Source organism: Fusarium phalaenopsidis (genome assembly GCF_050370095.1).
Source record: "Fusarium phalaenopsidis strain FUZ10S chromosome Unknown contig_32286, whole genome shotgun sequence".
NCBI classification, from domain to species: Eukaryota; Fungi; Ascomycota; class Sordariomycetes; order Hypocreales; family Nectriaceae; genus Fusarium; species Fusarium phalaenopsidis.
The window spans coordinates 2,886,689-2,908,635 of record NW_028145413.1 but is presented as its reverse complement, the minus strand read 5'-3'; the positions used below and the strand labels follow the sequence as shown (position 1 = coordinate 2,908,635).

General features: G+C 53.5%; 6 protein-coding genes across 6 annotated transcripts; 1 reads left to right on the top strand and 5 right to left on the bottom strand.

Moving 5' to 3' along the window:
* Positions 1-89: 89 nt before the first annotated feature.
* Positions 90-886, bottom strand: LRP88_03184 (DASH complex subunit Spc34; the record flags this gene model as incomplete). Its single annotated transcript, XM_083239814.1, has 2 exons — positions 90-774; positions 822-886. 2 exons carry the CDS (start codon positions 884-886, stop codon positions 90-92), a joined length of 750 nt encoding a protein of 249 aa, XP_083104944.1.
* Positions 887-1,484: 598 nt separating this feature from the next.
* LRP88_03183 (uncharacterized protein) lies at positions 1,485-2,510 on the bottom strand (the record flags this gene model as incomplete). The annotated part of the gene is made up of 1 exon (XM_083239813.1): positions 1,485-2,510. The coding sequence occupies one exon, from the start codon at positions 2,508-2,510 to the stop codon at positions 1,485-1,487; it is 1,026 nt and encodes a 341-aa protein (XP_083104943.1).
* Positions 2,511-3,600: 1,090 nt separating this feature from the next.
* Positions 3,601-4,740, bottom strand: LRP88_03182 (uncharacterized protein; the record flags this gene model as incomplete). Its single annotated transcript, XM_083239812.1, has 1 exon — positions 3,601-4,740. One exon carries the CDS (start codon positions 4,738-4,740, stop codon positions 3,601-3,603), a length of 1,140 nt encoding a protein of 379 aa, XP_083104942.1.
* Positions 4,741-9,035: 4,295 nt separating this feature from the next.
* Positions 9,036-11,041, top strand: LRP88_03181 (CENP-Q, a CENPA-CAD centromere complex subunit-domain-containing protein; the record flags this gene model as incomplete). The annotated part of the gene is made up of 3 exons (XM_083239811.1): positions 9,036-9,038; positions 9,108-10,802; positions 10,856-11,041. The coding sequence occupies 3 exons, from the start codon at positions 9,036-9,038 to the stop codon at positions 11,039-11,041; spliced, it is 1,884 nt and encodes a 627-aa protein (XP_083104941.1).
* A 727-nt stretch (positions 11,042-11,768) lies between these two features.
* LRP88_03180 (uncharacterized protein) lies at positions 11,769-12,923 on the bottom strand (the record flags this gene model as incomplete). The annotated part of the gene is made up of 1 exon (XM_083239810.1): positions 11,769-12,923. The coding sequence occupies one exon, from the start codon at positions 12,921-12,923 to the stop codon at positions 11,769-11,771; it is 1,155 nt and encodes a 384-aa protein (XP_083104940.1).
* A 3,713-nt stretch (positions 12,924-16,636) lies between these two features.
* LRP88_03179 (RTP1/Tango6 family protein) lies at positions 16,637-19,450 on the bottom strand (the record flags this gene model as incomplete). Its single annotated transcript, XM_083239809.1, has 5 exons — positions 16,637-17,616; positions 17,683-18,216; positions 18,430-18,786; positions 18,837-19,252; positions 19,308-19,450. 5 exons carry the CDS (start codon positions 19,448-19,450, stop codon positions 16,637-16,639), a joined length of 2,430 nt encoding a protein of 809 aa, XP_083104939.1.
* Between the last annotated feature and the right edge of the window lie 2,497 nt (positions 19,451-21,947).

Sequence of the window (21,947 nt, the reverse complement as noted above, 5' to 3'; positions counted from 1 at the left end):
TATCTTATAGACGGGGAATAGACGGCGTCTGCATCAACAACTTCATATCTCATAAGGGTATCATCTCATCTTGTCTCATCGCTCACACCTCACATCCTCATCAACCCACCCAGATCCTTCTCCATCTGTCTCAACCTCACCTGCAGCTCCCTCTTCTTAACCTCCATCTGCCTCGCCTCCTCCTCCTCCCTCCTCAGATCCTCCTCCGTCCACACCTCACCCTCTTCCTCCTCCTCTTCCTCATCCGCATCGCCGAGCCAGTCCCTGTGATCCAGCGTCGCCAGTTTCTCGGCTTGCTCGGCTACCCGCGCCTCGTAGTATGCCATCGTATTCTTGCCGTGGGCGTGTTTGCTCCTCAACGCGGCGATGCGCTCTCTTGCACCTGGTAGCTCGTACACGCCGCAGAGCTTCTCTGCACCGCGAAGAAGAACATTGACATCTACATCACCCTTGCGATCCATCTCCCCGCGACGCAACTCCTCATGCATCTGCCCACCCAGCACGGCCGCCACAGCTGTCTGACGTCGAGGATGACCTGCGCCGGCTCGCTGAGGAGGACCCGTAGTCACTTCTCCCGAGGCCACGTTGAAAACAGTCTGTCGCCTCCCCGTCGACTTTGTCTTTTCAGGCTCTGTGGGCTTGAGGGCTGTCGAGGGCGGGGGAGGCGGGGGCACGGAGAAGAGGGCGCGCTCGTGGGCTTCGGTGTCGCGGATGAGAGAGGTGATGTCGTGGTTAGAGAGGAGGGCGTTGGTGAAGATTTTGGGTCGAGGGAAGCTGTACATATTCAGCAATGGCTCCAACGGGGAGTATCGAGGGCTTACGGGAGGGAGTCGATGCCCTGGCACGAGTAGCCAATCTGCTCCAGATGGGCTGAAATGAGGGACATGGTGGCTGGTTGTCGGATCCGGTGACAGGCCGTTCGGTTTCTCGGGTGTAACTCTATGAGACTTGGCTTTGAAGTTGAGGCTCGAGAGGATAGAATGCGTTTAAGTGGTGGGATGGATCCTCGAGAGAGATTGTGATGGTTGGAGATGGTTGTGTTGATCTATGGTGGAGTTTCAAAACAATGAAGGCGGGCAGCTTGCTTATCGATAAGCACCCTTCCTTCACCGGCGTCGTCACTACACAATGTCCACTCATCCTGTAGCCTGAGCTTGGCTTATTCATAAACAGTTAAATACTTGAAGACTAAGTTGTATTGGTGTGACGCTCTAATCATTTAAGTACATTGTATTTGTCTGTGACGAATCCTGGCTGTGAAACTGTCAGTTGTCATGTTACCTCCATCAGAGCTGTGCTTATAAGTCTTTGTCAAGACCACCTCAATTGATGACCAAACCGGACTCTATTATAATTGATACAAAGTCTTGTTCTATGTTAATTATTACATGTTCATCCGAAAGGTATAATTGGTCGTATATCATATCCCACATTCCGCGTGTATCTATCAACTCCCCCATCACCATCAACTAAGCCAAGACAGCTCAGTTCGCACCGCCCTCACCACCCTGAGGCTCAAGACAATCCAGCCTGTAAAACGTCCACGACGCTCTGAAAACAGGCCTAAACTTGGCCTGCTCAAATGACCCGGACCACAGCTCGCACAGCTGCTCGACGGGGTTGAACGCAAACATGGCGCATCCCTCGGTCTCCTTGCAGAACGCATAGCAGCCCGCATAGTTGTCATAACCAGGAAACTTGCCAATCTTTGTTCCTGAAGTGTTTGCGTCGCCGTCAAGACCCCAGCCTGGCCTTGCGCATGTATCCTTCCGATCATTGGCGAGGCATGAAGTCGAGTAGTAGTACCACTCAGCCCCGGGGGTGTTGTCGACGCCAATCTGCTCCAGCGTGCCCTTCCACGTCTCGCATTTGTTGCGTGTCGGGTTATACGCAAGAGTCGCACAGTCGCTCTGGGACTCGCAGATGGCGAGACACTCGTCGAGTGTCTTGTCGTCGTACGCCTGGATCTTAACTTCCGCAAGCTTGTCTGGGGAGAGATCGTGGCCAGCGCCGCCGAGGACTGCGCACTCTTCAGTGCGGATGGGTTCTCTAGAGGTGGTTGTGGTTGAGATTTCTGTGCTTGAAGACTCAACAGTTGAAGACTCGGCTGTAGAGGTAGCAGTTGTCAACGAATCTGTGGTTCCCGTGCTGGTCAAAGTCACAAAGGTCGAGCTCGACACATCCGTTGAAGCCGTTGTAGTGACAGTAGAAGTATCGGTAAAGGTCTCAGTAGACGAGGTGATTAAAGTCTCTGGCGAAGTCAAAGAAGTCTCGGAAGAGGAAGCCTCAAGAGTCGAGCTTGTTGTATCTGTCAAAGATGTTGTGGTTCCAGCAGCGGTCTCAGTAGATGACGCGACTGACGTCTCCGAAGAGCTAAAAGACGACTCAGATGAAGTAGCCGTCAAGGTTGAACCCGAAGTCAGAGAGGCCTTGGGTATACAAGGGCCAGCATTGGCGCCAATGGCGGTCAGAACAACGAATGTGACGACCAGAGACTTGAATATAGCCATCTTGCCCAGTGAACGAGAGACAAAGAGTAGGAAGAGAGGAGGGTTGTCAGCCGCTTCCCATTCCGTCTCTTCCTCCCATTATATGCCCTCTTGCTTTCCCACATTACCCCTGTTGATCTTCCAGCCAAGACATCTCGTCTCCTGCGCTATCGATCACTGCAGGTGCTTAGAACCAACAGAGCCTCGCAAACGAAATCGATAGTTCCTCAGGTCACTCTCGGCCGAATCAAATTGGCACACGCCACCGGGCGTCACTAAGCTAAGAGCTCCCGGGGGTGGCTGGACTAGTGAGCGTTTTTAAACACACCGTCCGACTGAGTGTGTGCAGAGAATGCTATTGATGTTTTCTTTCTGTGACAGAATGCCCAGAGATGATGATGACAGTAGAAAAAGAAGAACCGAAAAAAGCTCCCAAAGTCTATCCGAGTCTAGAGTTGCTTTGATATAACAAAATGTCAAAGCGGCGTCTTGTCTTCAAACTGTCCGCCAATCTTGTACCCCTCCCCATGTAGGTTCTTCCGCATGCATGCATATTTCCTGTGCCTTGCCTTGCTGATCCTGTCGATCTTGTGGTTCATTCCGACAAGCAAGCAAACTAATCTGATGACAGTGGATGTAAAAAAGAAACGGTCTAATAGGTATCCAACGAAAATGCAGGGCCTTTGATCCTTAGGTACTGTGTGTGGCCTGTGTCCCTGATGCTAACTTGAGCCTTTCCTTTCTATGCAAAATGTCCAACATCATTCTCGTATGTCTCCTCCTCCTTGATCCGTCGTCAGCCACGACCTGATTTTGTGTGAACGGACCATTCAAGCTGGGGTCCGAGGTGATTGGTGGCCGTTGCTCAACCCCCCCGGAGCGTCCGGGGATGAGCGGCTGTCTAGGTAGAGTAGTAGTCCGATTCAGGCGGTGTCATGCTCGTGGGTTGGTTTGGTTGTGGTGAATCGTTATCGTCGTCAGAGGTACCCCTGGTCGCCTCTCGTCTTTTCCTCGTAACATCGTTAATCGCCATGTCTGCGGTGTGGCCGGGGTAGCGCATGACCGCCTCTGCTCTGCAGCTGACATGGTGCTCGCGAGACTTTTCCGGTTCCTAGCTCGAGCTCGAGTTCGAGTCCATCTCCATAATCTCCATGGCCCAATAAGGTAGCTCTCGGGCGAGGTCCTGGCCGGGGATGTAGTCTTCCTCACTCGAGTCAGGTTCCTCGAGCTCATCAATGCGCGCGGGGGGCGGGTCGTGGAATAGTAAGCTGGTTCGCTGCAGCTTTCTCCGCATGCGACGTGCGCTCGAGCCGACGTCGTTGACGTCTAATGCCTCACCGTCATCGTCCGAGTCGCTGAGTTCGCTATGCGTGCGCTTTCCAAAGCTGCTGCCCATGCTCATGCGGCGGAACTTTCTGAGCTGCTCACGCCGCCTCAGGAATGCCGACTCCTCGTCAAATTCGTAGTCGCCATCCGCAGCCTGTTCATTGTCTGAAGTCTCGTTGCTGCAGTTGAGGTTCTTGAAATCCTTGACCATGGTTTTATGGGCCTTTCTGTGCCGCGATCTTGAGCGACTGCGGTTCGACTCAATCTCGGTGGGTTGCAGAACATCGAGTCCCTCACACTCAGGGTCCATCGGGTCAACATCCTCGAGAACAAAGTTGCAGGTAGCTGTGGCCGCGGTGGTAGCAGTGATATGTGAAGTCTCGGCCTCGTCTGTAGCACCGGACCTGTCAGAGTCAGAACCAGAGTCAGATTCAGAGTCGTCTGAGTCGCTAGAGCTTTCGGCATCGTCAGAAAGATCCATGTCAGACTCATCCGCCTCGGAAGCAGCAGCTGGTGCAGGACTGTTTGTTAAGCTGCGGATGCTTGGGCTCCCCGAGTCATCGTCATCGTCGTCGTCGTCGTCTGAGTCGTCTTCGCTGGTATCGTCGAGCATATCGGACGAGGAAGATGAGCGAGGACTCAACTGCTCAGGACCCAGGTTGGGCTGGTAGCTAAACTGGTGACCATTTCCAACAGGCTTGATGTTGGGATCCGTGTCAAGAGGCTCAAAATAATCATGAAAGTCAGGCTGGCGCCGAGGTTTTAGACTGATCTTGCGGGAAAAGGGCGGCGATGTAGTGGGGGTCTCTGGTGGCGAGTTCGGGTCGGCGGCGGTGAGTTGTTGTTGGTCCTCAGCCTGAGTTTGAACCTGAGCGACCTTGAGGTTTGGCGTAGCGGGCCGCCGCCGGACGTTTTTTCTCGGCATGCTGGCTGACTGAAAGATCCAAAGACAAAAAAAACGTATATAATTTTGGTAGGTAGGCCGAGTTGAAAGTATTGGTGCAAGTGGCGGCGTCCACCACCTGACAACCGACGGCCGTTAGGTGTGTACGGTAAAGAAAAGGACAAGCCCGAGTCCGAGACCAGACCGTCGGCGGGATCTTATCAATCGAGTCCCTTTGGTTGGCGTGGATGTGGGGTAAAGTGAGCCCAAGCCGATCCGGAAGTAAATAAATAGTGATTTAATAAGGGCCGGTGGGAGGATGAGGTACCGGTCTCGAGTATTGGATGAGATGGAGAGAGGGAAGAGGATAAGAAGGAGACAAAAAAACGGCAGAAAAAAACCTGCAGCCGTTTTGCTGTGCTGTGCTGTGCTTTGCTGGACTGGGCTGGGCTGGCTGGGCTGGCCTGCTCTGCAGTCTGGCTGGCTGGCTACTGCTGGCTCTGCTAGGATACTACGCGGGGCTGCCAACAGAGCATCGCAGGATGCAATGCACCCAAGTGGCCAAGTCCCAAGTGGGAGTGAGTGGGATTGATTGGGAGCGAGCGAGGGGGAGGGGGAGGGGGTGGTCGATTGGGTTCGATTGGGCCAGGGCTGAGCGGGCTTTTTTGGGGGGCGTTTCTGGGCCCTCTTGCGCTGGGCTGGCACTGGACTGGACTGGCAGCAGTGGAGAGCAGCGAGGGGTAGAAGAGATATCGAAGGAGTAGAAGAAAAGGCCCTTGTTCGAAGGTTGGGCCTTGTCTGGTCCCGTCTTGTTGATCAGCCCGGGCTGAAGAGACAAAGGGACAAAAAAATCAGTGGCAGTCAGTCAGTGACAGGACAGCACCAATGGCGACGGGAATAATGATACGAGTGGCAGTGGCGATGACGATGGGATGCTCGTTGCGAGACAACACCAGGTGGTGGTAGCAGTGGTAGTAGTAGTAGCGATAACAGCAGCAGTCAGGGAGTCAAGACCCAGAGGAGAAATCTCCAACACGGAGAGGATGATATTCGGCTTGTGTTTGGGGTCATGATAATGTCTCGAAAACTGAGAGAGGGTGCTGATGTTTGGATCGAGCACTCTTCGCTTGGCGGGGTGGGTGACAAGAGTCTCGTCTCTCGGAGAGATCTTGTCGGTTCCGCTTATCGTCGATTGAAACGTTTCTTTGCCTACTGCGATGGGATGGACCCCAAAAACGATGTGGGCGCCCTTGTACTTGGCAGGGTCTTGTCTTGTCTTGTTCGTCGACAGGATGAAACGGTCGACGACAGGAGAGAATAAAGAGGTTGCTGATTCCTTGTATCTTTTTTTTGTCGTTCACTTGGAGGGGGTCAAGCGAAGATGACAAAAAAAGAGGGAAAAGGAAAAAGAAGAAACGACAAGAGAAAAAAAGATGAGGGGAAGAAGAAAAAAGAAATGCAAGTAAGATGGATGGCGAGCGAGCAACGGACGGAGGGGGACGGAGGGGAAGCGGCTTGATAGGCCCCGCAGCGTCCAAGAAACTTGAACAAGAGCAGAGAGAAGAAGTACAGTACCGCAATGGTACTGCGATGGTACTCGACGGTCCAGATCTTGGCCCGGGGGGCGGACGACGGCGGGCGATTCTTGCTTAAAAAAGGACTGGTGATGGCGATGATGCGACCACCGGATGACCTGCCTGGGTAATCTATTTGGCAGAGCAACCACCACACAATCACTTGCGTCGTCGGGTCGGGGATGAGGCGAGCGGGCGGACAAGGCGAAGCAGACTAACAGTAATGCCTCAACCGAGAGAGGAACAACAACAAGAACTAAAACCGTCGAGGGGTATGGGACGGTATGGGATGGTATCTCCTGCTGGCCTGTTCCTTGAGGTCAAAAAAGAGAAACTGGCACGAGGGAGCTCCAACTGCAAGGAAGGCCCTGTCTCTGAGGCTCAGCCCTTTTCTGATTCGGGTTTGGGCGGGCCCTGGCGACGCCGACTGATGTGATGATTGACAAGACGTGAGAAAGCGGCCTTTTCTCTTCTTGCACCTTCTCGCTCTGTCTGTCTTGCGATTGCGGGACGGGAGCGAGTGGAGGAAACGTAGCGCCGTGACCGGGGCCGGGTTCGGGTCTGCAATGTGAAAAAGAGGAGGTTGGGCGCCGCCTCCAAGTGGATTCTTCTGTCTCGTCCGGTGGAGAGAAGATGGGGATAGCTTCGGCGGGATGTCTCACTGACGTGAGGGGGGGGGGAGGGACTTTTTTAGAGCCAAGAACGATTGGGGGGGATGGGTGGGTGATTCAGATCGAATGTCTTGGGACGAGAGATTCAAGGTTGCGTCTGTCAGTACTTGACAGGCCTGCGATGAAGTCTCACGTGCTTTTGTATGGATCGGAGGAAGGTGCTCGGGATTTTGAGGAGACGGAGGCAAACCGAATGTCTCTAGTATCACTCGGGCAGGATTTATGCGTACAATGGATATTACAGCTGTTGATGGGGGGAGGGGCTTGTGGCAGCCAACTGAGGTACAGTATCCGTAAGGTGGATAGATATGGATGGATGGATCAATGTGAAAATCGAGTCGACCAGACTCGATTGATTGATGGTATCTCGAAAGATGAGAGATGGAGGTTCTCGACTTCTCACGCACAAACAAGGCGCCCTCGCTTTTATATCCATCCCACCACCTACATCTACCACACCAGAAAAACTTCGGCAGTCCGACCAATATTGAATCACAGAAAAAACGAGGCCAGCTAGCTTTTTTTTCTCTTTCGTCTGGAATGCAGGAAAAAATCATAGACATTATGGGCCGGCCCGCTGTAAATCCCCTTGCCCACGTCCAACAAGTCTCACTCTCGTGGATATCAGTGGTCGAACCTTGTGTGATGGGATGGGCATGCCAGCGCAGACGCGGCTCAGCCAAGGATTCCTGGAGATGCGGAAGCGAGTGGGACACGAGATTCAAGCCCTTGCAGAAAGGATCCCACAAGAGACAGCTTAGAAAAAACTTACAGAGTTTTTTCTTAATTATTCAACAGAGTAAACGAGTAGCAGAAAAAACAACTCTTTAAGCGCCCTCGTGGACCAACCCGTTGGCGCCACCAGGGGATGGAGAGGAGGGGGGCATCACCGTCTTCAGCGCTTGGGCAGCAATGCTGAGGGCTTCCTGGGGTTTTTTACACTCCCCACACATGAAATGTCGACTAACAACTAAACAACCGAATTCGAGGGTGACATGGTTAGATTTAGCCTCTTGACACGTTGTTTTGTATGACTCTTTTCTTATCGGCAGATGGAGTACATTAGGCGCCGTGAATGTCAAAAAGAGCCCAACAGGCAAAGTAGGTAATTAGAACGCGGAGCCGTTTTTCGCAAATGCAAGAATGGGATGTCTGCGTTGAAAGGTTTGTCTGAGCTGGCAGAGCACACTCAAAAAACACGAATAAGAGGCTGCTACATATGCCATCCCTACTTCTTGTGATGCTTCCATCTCAACACCAAGCAAGCATGCAAGTAGACGGAAGGGTCCCACGAATGTACATCTTTAAAAACACCTTACCCAAAGAGCTAATTAAAGCAAAAAGAAAAATGTACCGTCCGCGGATCGCTACGGTACCGATACCCATTCTGCGGTACCGAGGCGTTGTTCCCCCCAACGGCGCGCGCGCCCACCCCAGTCAATCGTCATCACGCAGCAGCTGCGTCTGGAATCCCAGCAGAGCTGACGGAATGGCATGGTTATCTCGCAGATGCGAACGCGCGCTGCCTATCGCGAGGACACACGTCTGATGCCATCATTGTGTAGCAGCCACTTCAACTGTTGTGCGTGAGGCCAGCCCTAGGGTTTTTGATGTTGGTGGTGCGGTGCGAGGAGAGCTAAAAACTCTCGGTTATCGTTTTCAGCTTGGGGATGCAGACTGACGAGAGACTGATGAGGTTGTACTAGATGCTATGCTGTGAGAGATGGCCTCGGCACAGATGCTTCTTGACGGGTTGCAGAATTCACTCAAGATTTGATCTACGTACCCGAATACTTGAGGTACTCGAAATGACAATGGCGAATCGCATCGCCATGCCCGATTCTGCAAAGATTGCTTTAATAAAAACTCCTCTACTGTAATAAATATGAGATGTGCCGTATCGCCTGCGTCGAAAAAATGACCAAGATCGCCGTCCCCCGTGGCCGAGCCCGGCGAGCGGAGCCAAACAAGCCCGGCCTGCCCCGCTTCCCCGATAAGCACCGGCGCCGATGAACTCTAGCCGCTGAAACAACATGCATTTCCATCATCACAAACAATTGCATCTCCCACCCCACGCGCCACCAATTTCACAATGGTAAGTTGAACACTCAAAGACATATATAAAATTAATCGCGCAATTATTTAACGCTTGTCACTTTTTCAGGCTCCAGATCCAAAACCTCCAGGTCGCAAACGTGGCCGCCCTCCAAACGCGTCAAAGCCGACCACCAGCGCGTCGCAGGACCGCCCCGACGAGTACGAAGCTGACGTCGAGGAAGCTGCGCGTCCGAAGCAGCGAGGACGACCCAAGAAGAGCGCCGATGCCGTCGAACAGTCTCCGCCGCAGGAGGAGGCTCCTAAAAGGAAGCGCGGTCGACCGTCTCTAGACTCAAAAGATGGCGACGCGACAGTAGAAGCACAGCCCAAGCGGAAACGTGGTCGGCCTTCGCTCGAGAAACAGCAGGATGAGGAGGAGGTTGTAGAGGATGCGCCGAAGTCGAAACGAGGGAGGCGTCCGAAGCCCACCGAGGAACAGCAGGAGGAGGAGCAACCAGATGAGGACGAGGTTGTAGAGAACGCAGAGAAGCCAAAGCGACGCAGGCGCGCAAAACCCACCGAGGAGGAACAGAATGAAGAACAACAGAACGAGGAAGAAGCGGTAGAGAATGCTGGGAAGAAGAAGCGAGGCAAGCGCACGAAACCTACCGAGGAAGTGCAGCAACAGGACGAGGACGAGGCTACCGAGGGCGCAAAGAAGCAGAAGCGAAAAGCGCGGTCAAAGGCGACAGAGGACGGACAGCCCGAGGAGGAGGAGCAACAATCACGCAAGCGAGGACGCAAGGCAACCCAGCAACAAGAGCCAGAACCCGAGGCAGAACCAGCGCCCAAGAAGAGACGTCGACGCGAAGCGCCTGCCGAAGAGGAGCCTGAGGAAGAACAGACTATTCGACGAAGCCTGCGAAACTCTTTGCGCGACCTGGGTCCTGAGAGTGTCCATAACAAGGGCGCCGAGGGGACCAAGTCGAAGAAGAAGAAGGGTCGAGCATCAGACACACGAGAAGAGGAAGCGGAGAATCAGCAAGATGAAGCACAACCAAAGAAACGTGGCCGACGGAAGGGATCGAGGCCATCAACCGAGAACGCAGAAGCAGCCAAGGAACAGGAACAGGAACAACAAGGCAACGCCAACAAACGCCGTCGTCGTACCAGCAAAGAAGCCGCCTCCTCTTCAGACGAAGAACTCCCATCACCGCCAAAGCCATATCCTCACATCGCCCCCTACACCCGCACCATCAAATCCTCAACCATCGCCGCAAAATGGACGCCCCTCACAGGCGCATCCCTCCCCGCCGCTTCGTCCATCCTCACCCTCGCCCACCAACCCATTCTCCAACGCACATCATCAACCCGGAACCGGCGCACCCACGCCTCAGCAGCCCTACACCTAGTCTCGCGTCGTATAGAGCGCAAGCTCGCCCGTGGTCTCCCCTTCCCACCCGCCTCTTCATCCGGAGGTGCGCGCACGGGGAGACGAAGAGGCGCAGACGCTGACGGCGGACGTGCCCTCGAGCTCGACTTTGAAGCTGTGCTAGACGGGAAGACGGCGTTGGAGAGACAGCTCGTTCCGGCGAAGCATGCGGTTGAGCTGCTCCGGGCTGAGAAGGCGAGGATGGAGCAAGAGTTGGAAGATGACTATGAAAAGCTGCGCAAGCTAGAGGCCGACGCAAGGGCGCAGACAAGAGAGCGAAAGGATCTATATCGTAAAGCTCACGTGTTGGCGCCTACATCGCAACCTCTACCGAAAGACCCAGACAACACCATCACAACAGATGACCGTGACTCTTCAAGCAGTCTCAAGGTAAGTTCATCCCTTTTCTTCAGTCATAAAAATCAGAGTCTAATACAATGCAGCATCTCGTCGATACACCTCTTGAACCGCTGGCTCTACAACTTGCTGGTCACGTTGAGAGCATCCGCGGTAACCTCCAGCAGGCTGATGGAGTTGCACCTCAGCTCGCACGAACAAAGGCTGCGCTACAGGACGTATTGCATCGGTACTTGGACAGTGGAGCTTACGAGCAGGTCCTTTTGGGATAGGCTTTGTGTGAATTATGTATGTAATGATGAACTGGACTGTCCTCGGTATGTGGCGAGGAATGATGTGGCGTTTGGGGTTATGACTTGGACGGACTCTCTCAAGGATGAGATGAGATGAGATGACAAGACAACGCACGTATGGAGTGCTTTAGTATGAGGGACTCAATTGTTAGACTACGTTACGCCTGAACGGACAATACTACAGCATACGTGGTTTATCAACAGATTTGCATATCAATGAATACAGTGCCTAACTGAATCAATCACACTTCACGCATCACGGTTGTTCAGGTGCAAGTTACTCCAAACCAGACATCCCCATTCACAGATATGTACAACGAAGGCTAAAAGATGTATATGACAAATAAACAACCCAAAGACGCGGAGCCTAGTCGACGGAACCAAACACTCCACGCAATCATAATCCTGTATCTATCCATCTAGAGAGAAAAGAGAAAAGGCGCTTCCCGCACCCATCGTAGGGCCCCATTTGTGCAAAAGAGGTATTTGAGTTTGTTGGTGGGCAAGATAGAGAGATCATGATATTCATTGAATTGGTTTTGGAAGAAGAAGCAGCAAAAAAAATTGTGTAAAATTGTCATACATCCAGGAAAGTGTCAACCCGCCTGAGGAATCCTCCCTCCACTAGATGCTAACCAAGAAAGTGACCAAAATACGGGGTCATGTACAGGATTGGACGGCATATACATGGTCGTCAACGAGACGCTTATCGGAGACGGCGGGCAAAGCCGGTGGGAGCAGCGTAGCCGCCGGTGGGGGTGGTGCCGTTGACGGGGTAGGGGACAACAGTAACGGTAGCCTCGAGGGTGGTGGTGGTGTCGCACTCCTCATCCTCGTCGTCATCGTAGTCCTCCTCATCATCATCGTCAGAGCCGGAACCGTTGTCGGAGCCAGAGCCGTTGTTGCCGCCCTTGGGGCCCTCAGTAACGGAGGCATCGTGGGAGCCCTGGGTCTTGCTGCCCTCACCGCCGACGGTGACGTAGACAGTGGAGGCGGGAGCAGAGACGGTGACGGTGACGGTCTTGTCCTCGCAGACAGAGTCCTCGGAGCTGTTGCCAGTGGAAGAACCGTTGTCGGGGGTGTTGTTGCCAGTGGACTTGCCGTCATCACCGTTGCCGGTGGAGGTACCGTAGCTGGAGCCGGGGGTCTTGGTCTCAGTGGAACCAGCGCGCTCGACAGTCTTCGTCACGGTGCCGGTGCTGGTCTTGGTAGTAGTGGTGGTGGGCTCATCGGGGGTGCCATTGCCCTTGCTACCATCGTCGGTCACCTCAGGGCCAGCCTCGGAGCAGGGAACAGTGATGGTAGTCTTGATGGTGGACTGAACGGTGGTGGTGACGACGCTGGCATCGGTACCAGTGCCGAGGGTGAGGGTGACAGTCTTGTCAGTGACAAGATCGGAGGTGATGGTGGTCAGGCTGGTGGGCTCAGGAGCCTCAGGAGACTCGTCGCCAGCGGTGGCGGGAGGGTAGGCACCGGTGCTCAGGGGAACATCGGCAGTCAGGGGGGCAGTGATGGTCTTGCCGGTGATGCCACCAGTCTGAGCCTCGCTGATGACCGAGGAAGAGATGTAGCCAGCCTCGGTGACGGGGCAGACGGTGGTGGTGAGAAGGACGGTGTTGGTGACAACGTAGGTGGTCTTGTCGGTCTCGGGAAGCTCGTCCAGGGCGGTCTGGTCACGGGCGGGGCAGTTGGTGACGGTGGGAGCGCAAGAGGTGATGGTATGGACCTCAGTGGTCAGGACAGTCAGGGTGGTGAGGGCATCGTCGGTGCCGTTGTCTCGGCGGAAGTGCATGTGGCGGGGGTAGGAGTAGGCGTTGGCCACGGCGGCAAACATGCCGATGTTAGCGATGACGGACTTCATCTTGGATGTTGTTTTGGATTTGCTGGGATTTTGCGGCGTCTTCAGTTTCGTCTATGTCAACGATTGGATGTCTTCAAAACAACTGCAGAAGTCAATTCTTTAGTTGTGAGTGGCGAGCAAGACACAGTTTTGCTTCACGAAAGAAGGTATAAAGTTGGAATGGTGAAAGCTGGTATGTGCAAGGACTGTAATGGCGAAAAAGCCGGAAAAGAATGGAATGAAAGTCACAAAAGACTGAAGGAGTGTGGTTGAGTGAGATAGACGAGACTGGGAGAAAGCAGAAATAAGACCACAGATGAGGCAGGAAGCGTTAGATATTAACAGAAAACGGAGTCGGGGGTGGCACAACCGGGCTGAACGCCTCTTTTTAGCTCTTTGCTTCTTCCAAGGATCAGGAGTCAAACTACAAACACCGGACTGCCAAGAAGACTCGCGCATGGGGGGTTGCGGTGGTCCACCGGGAGGCCCCTTGGATTTCTTGGGAGGCAGGGCCCGGCATCTCGATGTCCCTTAATCAGGGTGGAAGTTGTCAATCCCCACCGGGGAGAGCCCAGTCAGCCTCGGGGACGGTGGTGACTGACCCAAGGGTGCTGAGAGATATCACGGATGGCGACTAGGAGTGGACAACCTTGGTGGTAGCGTGGGCGTTTGCACGGAGGCGACGGGCGAGTGCCAGGACGAGGACCCTGCACTGGGGCAAGGGTGGCTTGTAGGTGAGACCATGCTGCTTGTTGCTGGTTGCTGCGGCGTCGGTGACTGGCGGCTGTCTAGCTGTGGATGTCCAAGCTGGTGGATGTCAGAGCTACAGAGTCACCAACGGTTGGAGAGGGCGGAGGTTCAGATGTTGGTGGGGCGCTTGGCACTTGCCCGAAAGGGTTTGGCTCAGGGGCCTAAACGCAAGGGTCCTGAGGGTTCCAGCTGGGGTGTGAGACCGGGGGCTTGGGGAGAAGGTGCCAGGCACTGGGAGGAGCGGCGAGGCCAGCCATCCATCGTTGCACCCTGCAATTTGGACCATGGCGAACAGGCAGGTCCTTTGGTAATTGCGTAAAGGACCCTGTCAGCCGAGGCGCAGTTGAGGGGAACAGGGCGGTTATTCTGGATGATTCTGGAGGAATAATTATGAACAGGCGGGAAAGAGTTGCGAACCCATTTCATCTTGTGCAAGGGAAAGAGAGATCTGACTTTTTTGTGCCTGTGCTTACCTGTGCCTGCAGCAAGGAAAGAACTGTTCCTGTTCCTGCTTCCTCCACTCCTTCCTTCCTTCCTCCATCCTTGCCTCTCGCGCCACCACGTCACTTTTTATGCAGGTACGGCGCAGAACCTGAGACGCCACGCGGGCCAATCGATCAAACCCACAACGCCTCCCGAGACTCTGATTGTCTGTGGCGGCCGCCACTTGAACAAGAGAGAATCTGCTTGTCTTGCAATAAAAAGCGTGCCCAGATCCTGTGATTCATAGTTGTGAGCCATTTGCAAAGTTGAGCGTGTTTGTGCATTATGCGGTGAGGCTGCACTTTTGAGCGGTCTAGTCTTGGACATGCACTGCACACACCGATGCGATGCCCCTTGAGAAGCACCACTCATTAAGCTTGTGCTAGCTACCCTTTACAAGATTAGAGCAACATGCTGGAAATGCCCGACGGATCGCTGCCTTGATCCCGTCTTTTCTTGTATCCCCTGGTGCGACGCTGACTGCAGGGAAGGACGACACGAGCTGAGCTTCCCGGATATCTGGGTTCCATGCTACACGCTGAGAGCCTCGTCTGTGTCTTTTGACATCGCACAGGGTTCTTTCTGAAGCATCCCCGTCAACTACAGCTGCGACCGCCATGTCATCTCGGCTGATGCGCGACCACGGGGCCAAGGCGGCCGGCATCCGACAGCACATTGTACACTGTTGGCTGGAGTCTAGAACTACTAGCCAGCTCAGTGATCAGCACGTTTTCCATGCCGAGAGCCTCGTTGCAGAGCCGCTGCGTCGGGAGCTTGACATTGGTTTCACTAACCGCTGCAAGAAGCAACTCCGTATGCAACACCAGCATGTCTGTTCTCTGTCCCGTCTGCATATTTGCTGATGTGACTTGATCGCCATCAGCGCCCAAAGTTGCGCCAAAATGCGAAAGATCCTTTCTCTTCAAGCCCACTCCTGGATCTTGCCCGTGGCTCACATTCCTAGTGGTCGCTCCGTACATGGCTGACACTGCATCGTCATGACTCTCTTGCTTGCCCACTCAGCCTCGTCCGGCATACGCAGAGCGCCGGCAGTAATATCAGCCGATGCTACGCTGTGCTCTGTGCTTGATTACGATTAATGGTTAAAAAAGACACAGAGCCTTCTTGATCATCGTTACTCTTTTGGTGTAAGCGGGGATCCTGGTCACCGTAGTCAAATCGACCAGCCAGGTTCATGACCGAGCTCTGCTGGTTGCCCCTTTCGGCAAGTAGATGGAATTCTGTCTGGCAGAAGAGATCCAATCCAAGCCATTCTAATCCCTGGAAGCAAAAAGAGGTCGTAATGGCGGCTACTGCAGGTCCACCATCTCATCTCGCTCAGCCATCGTACAACTTGACGACAAAAAGATCCTTACCAGGAGAACACGACAACAATACGAGAATCCCGCGTACATACAGAAAGAAAGATACACGAACAATCACAACTCATCTACCAGGAGCCACCGCCTCCTTCATCTATCGGCCACCGGCAAGCCCGCCCCATATCCGCTAACTCTCCGTCCGCACGAGCCATGGGAGATACCCTCATCCTTGTCGTTTCAGTGTCACCTGGGTCCCTGTCACTGCTTGTCGCAGAATAACGACTCTGTTCCCCACCCTTAAATTATCCTCTCCCTTTGTTTTCCCAACCACGTAGAACTTGCTCGCCGGCTCGCGCGGCCATAACCATGGCGCGACACAGCAGGGTCCCTTTCCTGAGTAATTGAGTGAGCGATAATTAATTCATTCCCATGCTGGCAACTCGCCGTCGTATCGTGTCAATCCTTGAGGCCTAGATTACCATGGTCCTGGGCCTTGGTGCTGACCTCTTCATCTATCCCGAACCTGTGGCCCATCTCCCGCAAGGATCAATCTCGCTCTTCCATGGAATTCTTCTTTGTCGTCCACCGTTTTTGGCGAGACTCTTTTCGTCCGGTTCACCGTTCCCCATCAAGACTGTGCCGCGTCATGGATTCCTCGCTCATCATCTCGCCAATCACCCAACCTCTCCGCCCGCGGGGAGATTCGTTCTTGGCTTTGCAAGGAAGATACCGTTGATCCGACTGCGCTATTAATGGCTCCAAATACGAACTAGCGGTGTTGATGCTGATGGATGCTGATGGATGCTGATGCTATCCTCATCTGATGTCTCCATACGCTCTCACAACGTAGTATGAGTACAGCCTTATAGGATCTCTTGGGCTTCTCGCCAAGACCAACACAGGCATATGCAGCAAGCCTCATTAACCATGTCCAATTCAGTCTATGCTTAGCCAACATAAGCCACGTTTTGGGCATCATCCTTCTCCTCCTTCGGGTCTCTGTTTGCTGCGGCCTTCTCCTATCAAAAGCCTCCGAGAGCATGGTATCACAACCCACACTCAACTGCATGGACAAGGGGCTCGTCCCTGGGTTGTGATATCCGATCAAGTATAGGCCGAGATTGCCAATCATTTGCCGCATATTAGTGGCGTGGATGTTCCCAGATCTCATCCCATCTCTCATTCGACCTCCTCGATCCTAGGCCGAGGCCGCCCAGATGCGTCTACCAGAGTCCCGCTTAGGTTGACGTGGAGGCCCGCCAAGTTTGTAAGCGCCGGGCCGCTTGGCTGAATTTGCGTTGGCAGCATGCTTGCCATCTGCCAGTTTTCCAAGCTCTCGATCACGTCGTTGGCATGTTGCTTCACCAGCCCGTCCCCGTCTGTGGCCGCCACATATTGCAGAGTCCTCAGGATATCCTCTCGACTCTCGTTGGTGAGACCAAACCCAAGTTTTCGCCCAGACTCCTTGGCAGCATCCAGAGCTCTCACAAAGCTCAGCACATTCAAGATGGCAGCTCTTCGGAGGATAGCCGTCTCCAGCTCACGCTCCATTGCGAGAATGTTGACACATAGGTCAACACTTGCAGAAACCAAGGTCGGCCCTATGCCACCGATATTCGTCTCGAGAGCGGCACCAAAGATGGACAGCGCTGAAGTTCGCACTCGAACATCTTCGCTACCCCTCTTGCTTTCCCACCCTTGAAGGATTTGCGCCAAGATGTCATTATTGGCCCTTTCTTCTTCGGTTAGATCTTCGTCCACATCCATGTCGTCGTCGTCATCCTCGTCCTTCTTCTTTTTCATCATTTTCTTCTTCTCATCGCGAGTCTGTTTCGCAAGTGTCTTTGGCCGATATCCACGACGCCCAGCAATGGAGAGTAGCGTTTCGCAAACTTGCTGGGCCACATCTCCTGCAAAAGTCTCGCCAAGTCGTTGTGTCACTTGAAGTAGTGCCTCACCAAACCGTAGCCGGACATCCGTCGATGTCTTTTCCTGGGCATCCAGGTAGTGATCCAGAAGCTCCTGTACCGCCGACTTTGGGTGCTTGTTTGCAAGCTGAGTGTATACTTTGATGACCCGCAAATTGATATAGTCTTCGTTGTTCTCAAGGAGATTGGACAGTAGCACGGAGACCGCGGGAATGTCCAGAATGGGACTATCTGCCAGTATCAGGCCAGAGAGTAGATTGAGACCCTCTGACACAACCGGCGGCGGGTTATCGCTACCTCCTGTGATGTAATTCATCGCCAGGCTATAAGCCCTGCGGTCCTCAATTTGGCGGGCGCTCGGTGCTGAAGTAGGCTCGTCCAATTCTTCCACATCGTCGCGGTACTTGAGTAACAAGGCCAAGTTTCTTGCAGTGGGTGACACTTGTGCCCTGTCTTCTTGAGACAATCTGTCCAGGGTAGTTTCGACAATCTTGAGCTCCTCCGGCTTGATGTGAGATTTCTGGAACGTTGGTGCCGTGATGACCAGATTCAGGAGACTGAGTACCACCGCTAGGAGATCATCTGCTAATCGTGATTGGCCATCTGCGGTGAGGACCTGACAGATAAGCTCTAGCAGCTGGTCGAAATGGCTGACGAGCTTCTCAGGTGCTTTGTCCATGAGTTTTTGGAGTACAGTGACCTCAACAAGGTCCTGAACAGGGGACTCCGGCGCCTCACCTTCAGGGTGGATGTCGATTTTAATCTCGTCATTTTGCTTCCCTGCTGTCTCAATCCATCGTCGTAACAGACTGAGAAAAATGGATGAGACTTCTGCTGCGGAGCAAGAGGTTACAATGGAATCAACCAAGGTAACTGACTTGTCTTCAAGCTCGGACCAGTTTAGCTCAACACCCGATTTGAAGTCGAAGCCACGCGGTTCCACTGCCTCGACTTCTCCTTTCCCCCTCAAGCGATACTCCCAAGGCTTTTCCGTGTCACCCGAAGAGCCTTTGCAGAGGAGATTCTTGAGGAAGGGTTTGACACTGTCGGCGGTACCAAAGAGCCGCAAGTAAGCCTGCAGCAATGTCCTAGCAGGCTTGACAAAATCGTTCTCGGTGACAGGTAATGGATTGGGCCATGACCCAAGTACCCAGATTTGGATCAGCACCGGTCTAAGGAGACGCCTACATAGACCAGGAGACGGGTTGGACAACACAAGAGTGTTGAGTCGCTGGAGGGATGTCTTGAGTGACTGGGAGGCAACAAGAACACGGTCCTGGCTGAGGTCAACGATGTCTTCCTCCTGTTTGATGACGGTCGAATCAAGACTCGACTCCGTTCTCAGTGACGGGTTCAAGTCTTGCACGAGTGGTTGAACGAATGCGTTCCATCCAGGAGATCCTATGTCGATCAATAACGCTGACATAAATAAATCGCTCCATTTTACTCACTAGGCGCCCCATACTGCTTCTTCCCAAGGATCCCATACCCAACAATTTGGGCGGCAGTCCTCGCCATATCTGGACCAGCTTGTCCATCTATAAGACTGAAGAGCTGTCCAGAAATGCCCAAGAACCATGCATCTGCGGTCATGCTCGCCGGAACCGACGACAACAGCCGGGTAGCAACAGCGACAGCCTCATGGGTGATGCTGGCACCTTGCTTCTGCGATGCTGCATCGGCCTCTGGGGTCGTTCCAACGTTGCTAGGGTGCACCGAAAAGACAAACTCCATGGTTCCGCGGACACCATCCGGACGAAGCGGGATGAGGGTCAAGGTTTGGAGTATCGAGTTCCGCAGCCATGGTGGAAGAATAGAGGGTTTAATAAGGGCATTCAGAGCTGGCAGTAGAGTCCATGTTTCGGTACTTCCAAAGTCAGCATCCCGTCTTAAAGGCTAAGCTGCAGTCATGCACTACTGACCTCTCAATAAGCTTGTTGTACTCCTCAACACCTGAAGCTCGAGTGGCGGCATCAATATTAGGATCAAAAGCCTTTTTCCCAGCTTCAACTATAACTTCAATAATTTTGGGCTGCCCGCCTGCCGAAGAAGATGAGCTCGCCATTATGGTTATGGCTCAAGGTGGAAATAATGAAAGTATGGAAAAGTGTTTTGTCATCATGATCCATTCAGCCTGACCTTCATGTGCACCCATCACACTATTAGCACTGTGGGGAGGTTGGTGTCGCGGTCACGTGCGGGCGCGTCGCCCTGGCATTCAAATGTGGGGACCCTGCCTCTCATCGCGTCTTCTTCTCTTCCTCACTGCACTTTCACAGTCAACAACCACTCCGCGTTTCTGTTTAGTTCCTCGGTTTTTTTGCTGGAGACACGATTATCACCGGAATACCTAACGATTCATACAGATCAGCTTTTTGGAATCTCTCGACGCTTCAAGATGAACTCCTTCACTCTTGCTCAACACGCGCGACGCCTCCCCCACAGTTCTCCGACTCACGTTTTCCGCAAGGAATGTCTATCGCAGGCCCCCTTCCCATCTGGTTAACCGCAATATGCCGCTCTCGAACCTGTATCAGGATCTCGTTATGCTGCAGCTGGATTATTGTGGATGCACCGCGACCTGTAGAGGTCGTACCAGGGCAGAAGGGTAACGCGTTTCGGAACTTAACCCTAAGAAGATATCTGGTTTAAGCTTTGCGCTCTTGTCGTCCAAGTCGTCTTCTAAGCCGGCTAGGCACCTATGGCTGTGACGTGCCCGCTGAAAAGTTGGACGATCGGCTTGTGGTGCCAGGCGGACGGACAGGCGAGGAGGACAGTCCAGTCACCTCTGTGTGCGCGAGAGGATCGGTGCCATGAGCCGTGACGGTAAGAGCCTCTGGTCTGAGGACGCTCGTCAGCCCTTTCCACTGGAACCAGCACATCGGTCAAGAGTAGACCGTCCTGGAGATGCAATCAGCCACGGGATCATGGAGATGGAACCGGCTTGGCCCTCGCGCCCTCTGTGCCCAAGCAGCCAAGAAGTGGGGTGTTGGTATGGCTTCATACAGTCAGTCTCCGTATTTCATCAACTCACCCAAGTCGTCGCCTGTCGGAACCGCCATCTGGTTAACTCCACCTGGTGCAATGGGCCACTTGCGGAAACACACAGAAATTCGAACGACAACTGACCATTCTTGCCAGCCAAACGGCTCCCGGCCCTTCGAAGCTGCAGATTGATGACTTGGCAGATTGCTGCACTGGTTCACATCAATCCACTCCCTCGGCTCGATTCGCTCCCAGGACCATACCATGGCAATTTGTCGTGGTGTGTGACGCTCTGCGTCTGGTCTGACCAAGCGCATTAACCTCTAGCCATGGGTCCCCAATCCCTTGGTCATGATGAGCGCCAGCCCACCTGAAGGTGCCTATATACTGGACAGGGTCCAGATGGCCCTAAAGGATTCCTCGACTCTAACCTGAAAAGGCGAGCCTGAGATGACAGGGTGGTTTTTATGGATGTCTTTTGTCCACCCGTTCACGTCCTCCGCAATTCTTGCTACAAGATGGAGAGATTACAAAAACTGGTCCTTGTTGGCAGTGCGAATCAAACAGAAGGAGTCATCTTGTTCGCGTCGAGTGTTTTCCAGACTGTGTTCTGTCATGACGGCTTTCGGTGGTATTCTGTCGGCGAAGGCATCTAACTATACGGGGATTTACAGCTACTCGGGACAGTTCAGCTTTGCATTCGCCTTGTTCCCGAAGACAAGATCTGTAGCTAAGGTTCAAAGCAGCACCGGGACCCATCTCGAGTTGGAGTCAAAGTTTCGTACTTGTCTGGTGTTGTGGCGGGCCTAGCCGTGGGTTGAGTCCGAGGTTGCCGGGTCGCACAACTGGACTGAGTTGTACCGTTGGATCTTGGACAGGCCCAGTTGGATGGGTAGTCCTGGTTGTCCTCTCGCCAGAAATGGTGCGGAGGGCAACCCCCCGCAGAGGGGATAAGTCTACCCGCTTCCTCCGTTGTTGATATAGGTGCTAACACTGAAGCAGGTCGATATGAGAGCTTCAGCGCTCATTACGACCTGAGCACGAAAGACGTGCCTACGCGTGGGAGATACAGCTAATCAGTCGACAGTGGAGCCGGCTTGCGCGATATTCCAGGCCATTTCTCGGAGCCGACGTGCCGGAGGATATATGTGATGATGTCATTGCGCAACCCTTCAACACAGGCCTCCCATAAGCATTTCTGCAATTGCTGTTGGTAAGGCTGTGCGACGGAACTTCCAGGTTAATTAGGGGCTAAGATCGAGCTGATGCAGGAAATTGATAGTCTGGGAGCTGTTTCACGTCTTAGTATGTGCCTAGGTGGTGTCCGCCAAAGCTTGATTCCATCTCGGCTGTAAGAGATGGACCAATAAGATGAAGCCAATGACTTGAGACCAAATGACAGTGATGTCACCCAATGCAGGAACTAGTTGGCACAGGAGCCGGTCAGCCGGCTTTAGTCATAAACAAGCGGTTCTCCCTTTGGATTCTTTCGTGTCTCGTGCTTATTGTTAGGACACTCGCGTCTCCCTTGCTGCCAGCCATCGTGGGATGTGAAAGAAGCGTCGTGATCCATCGCC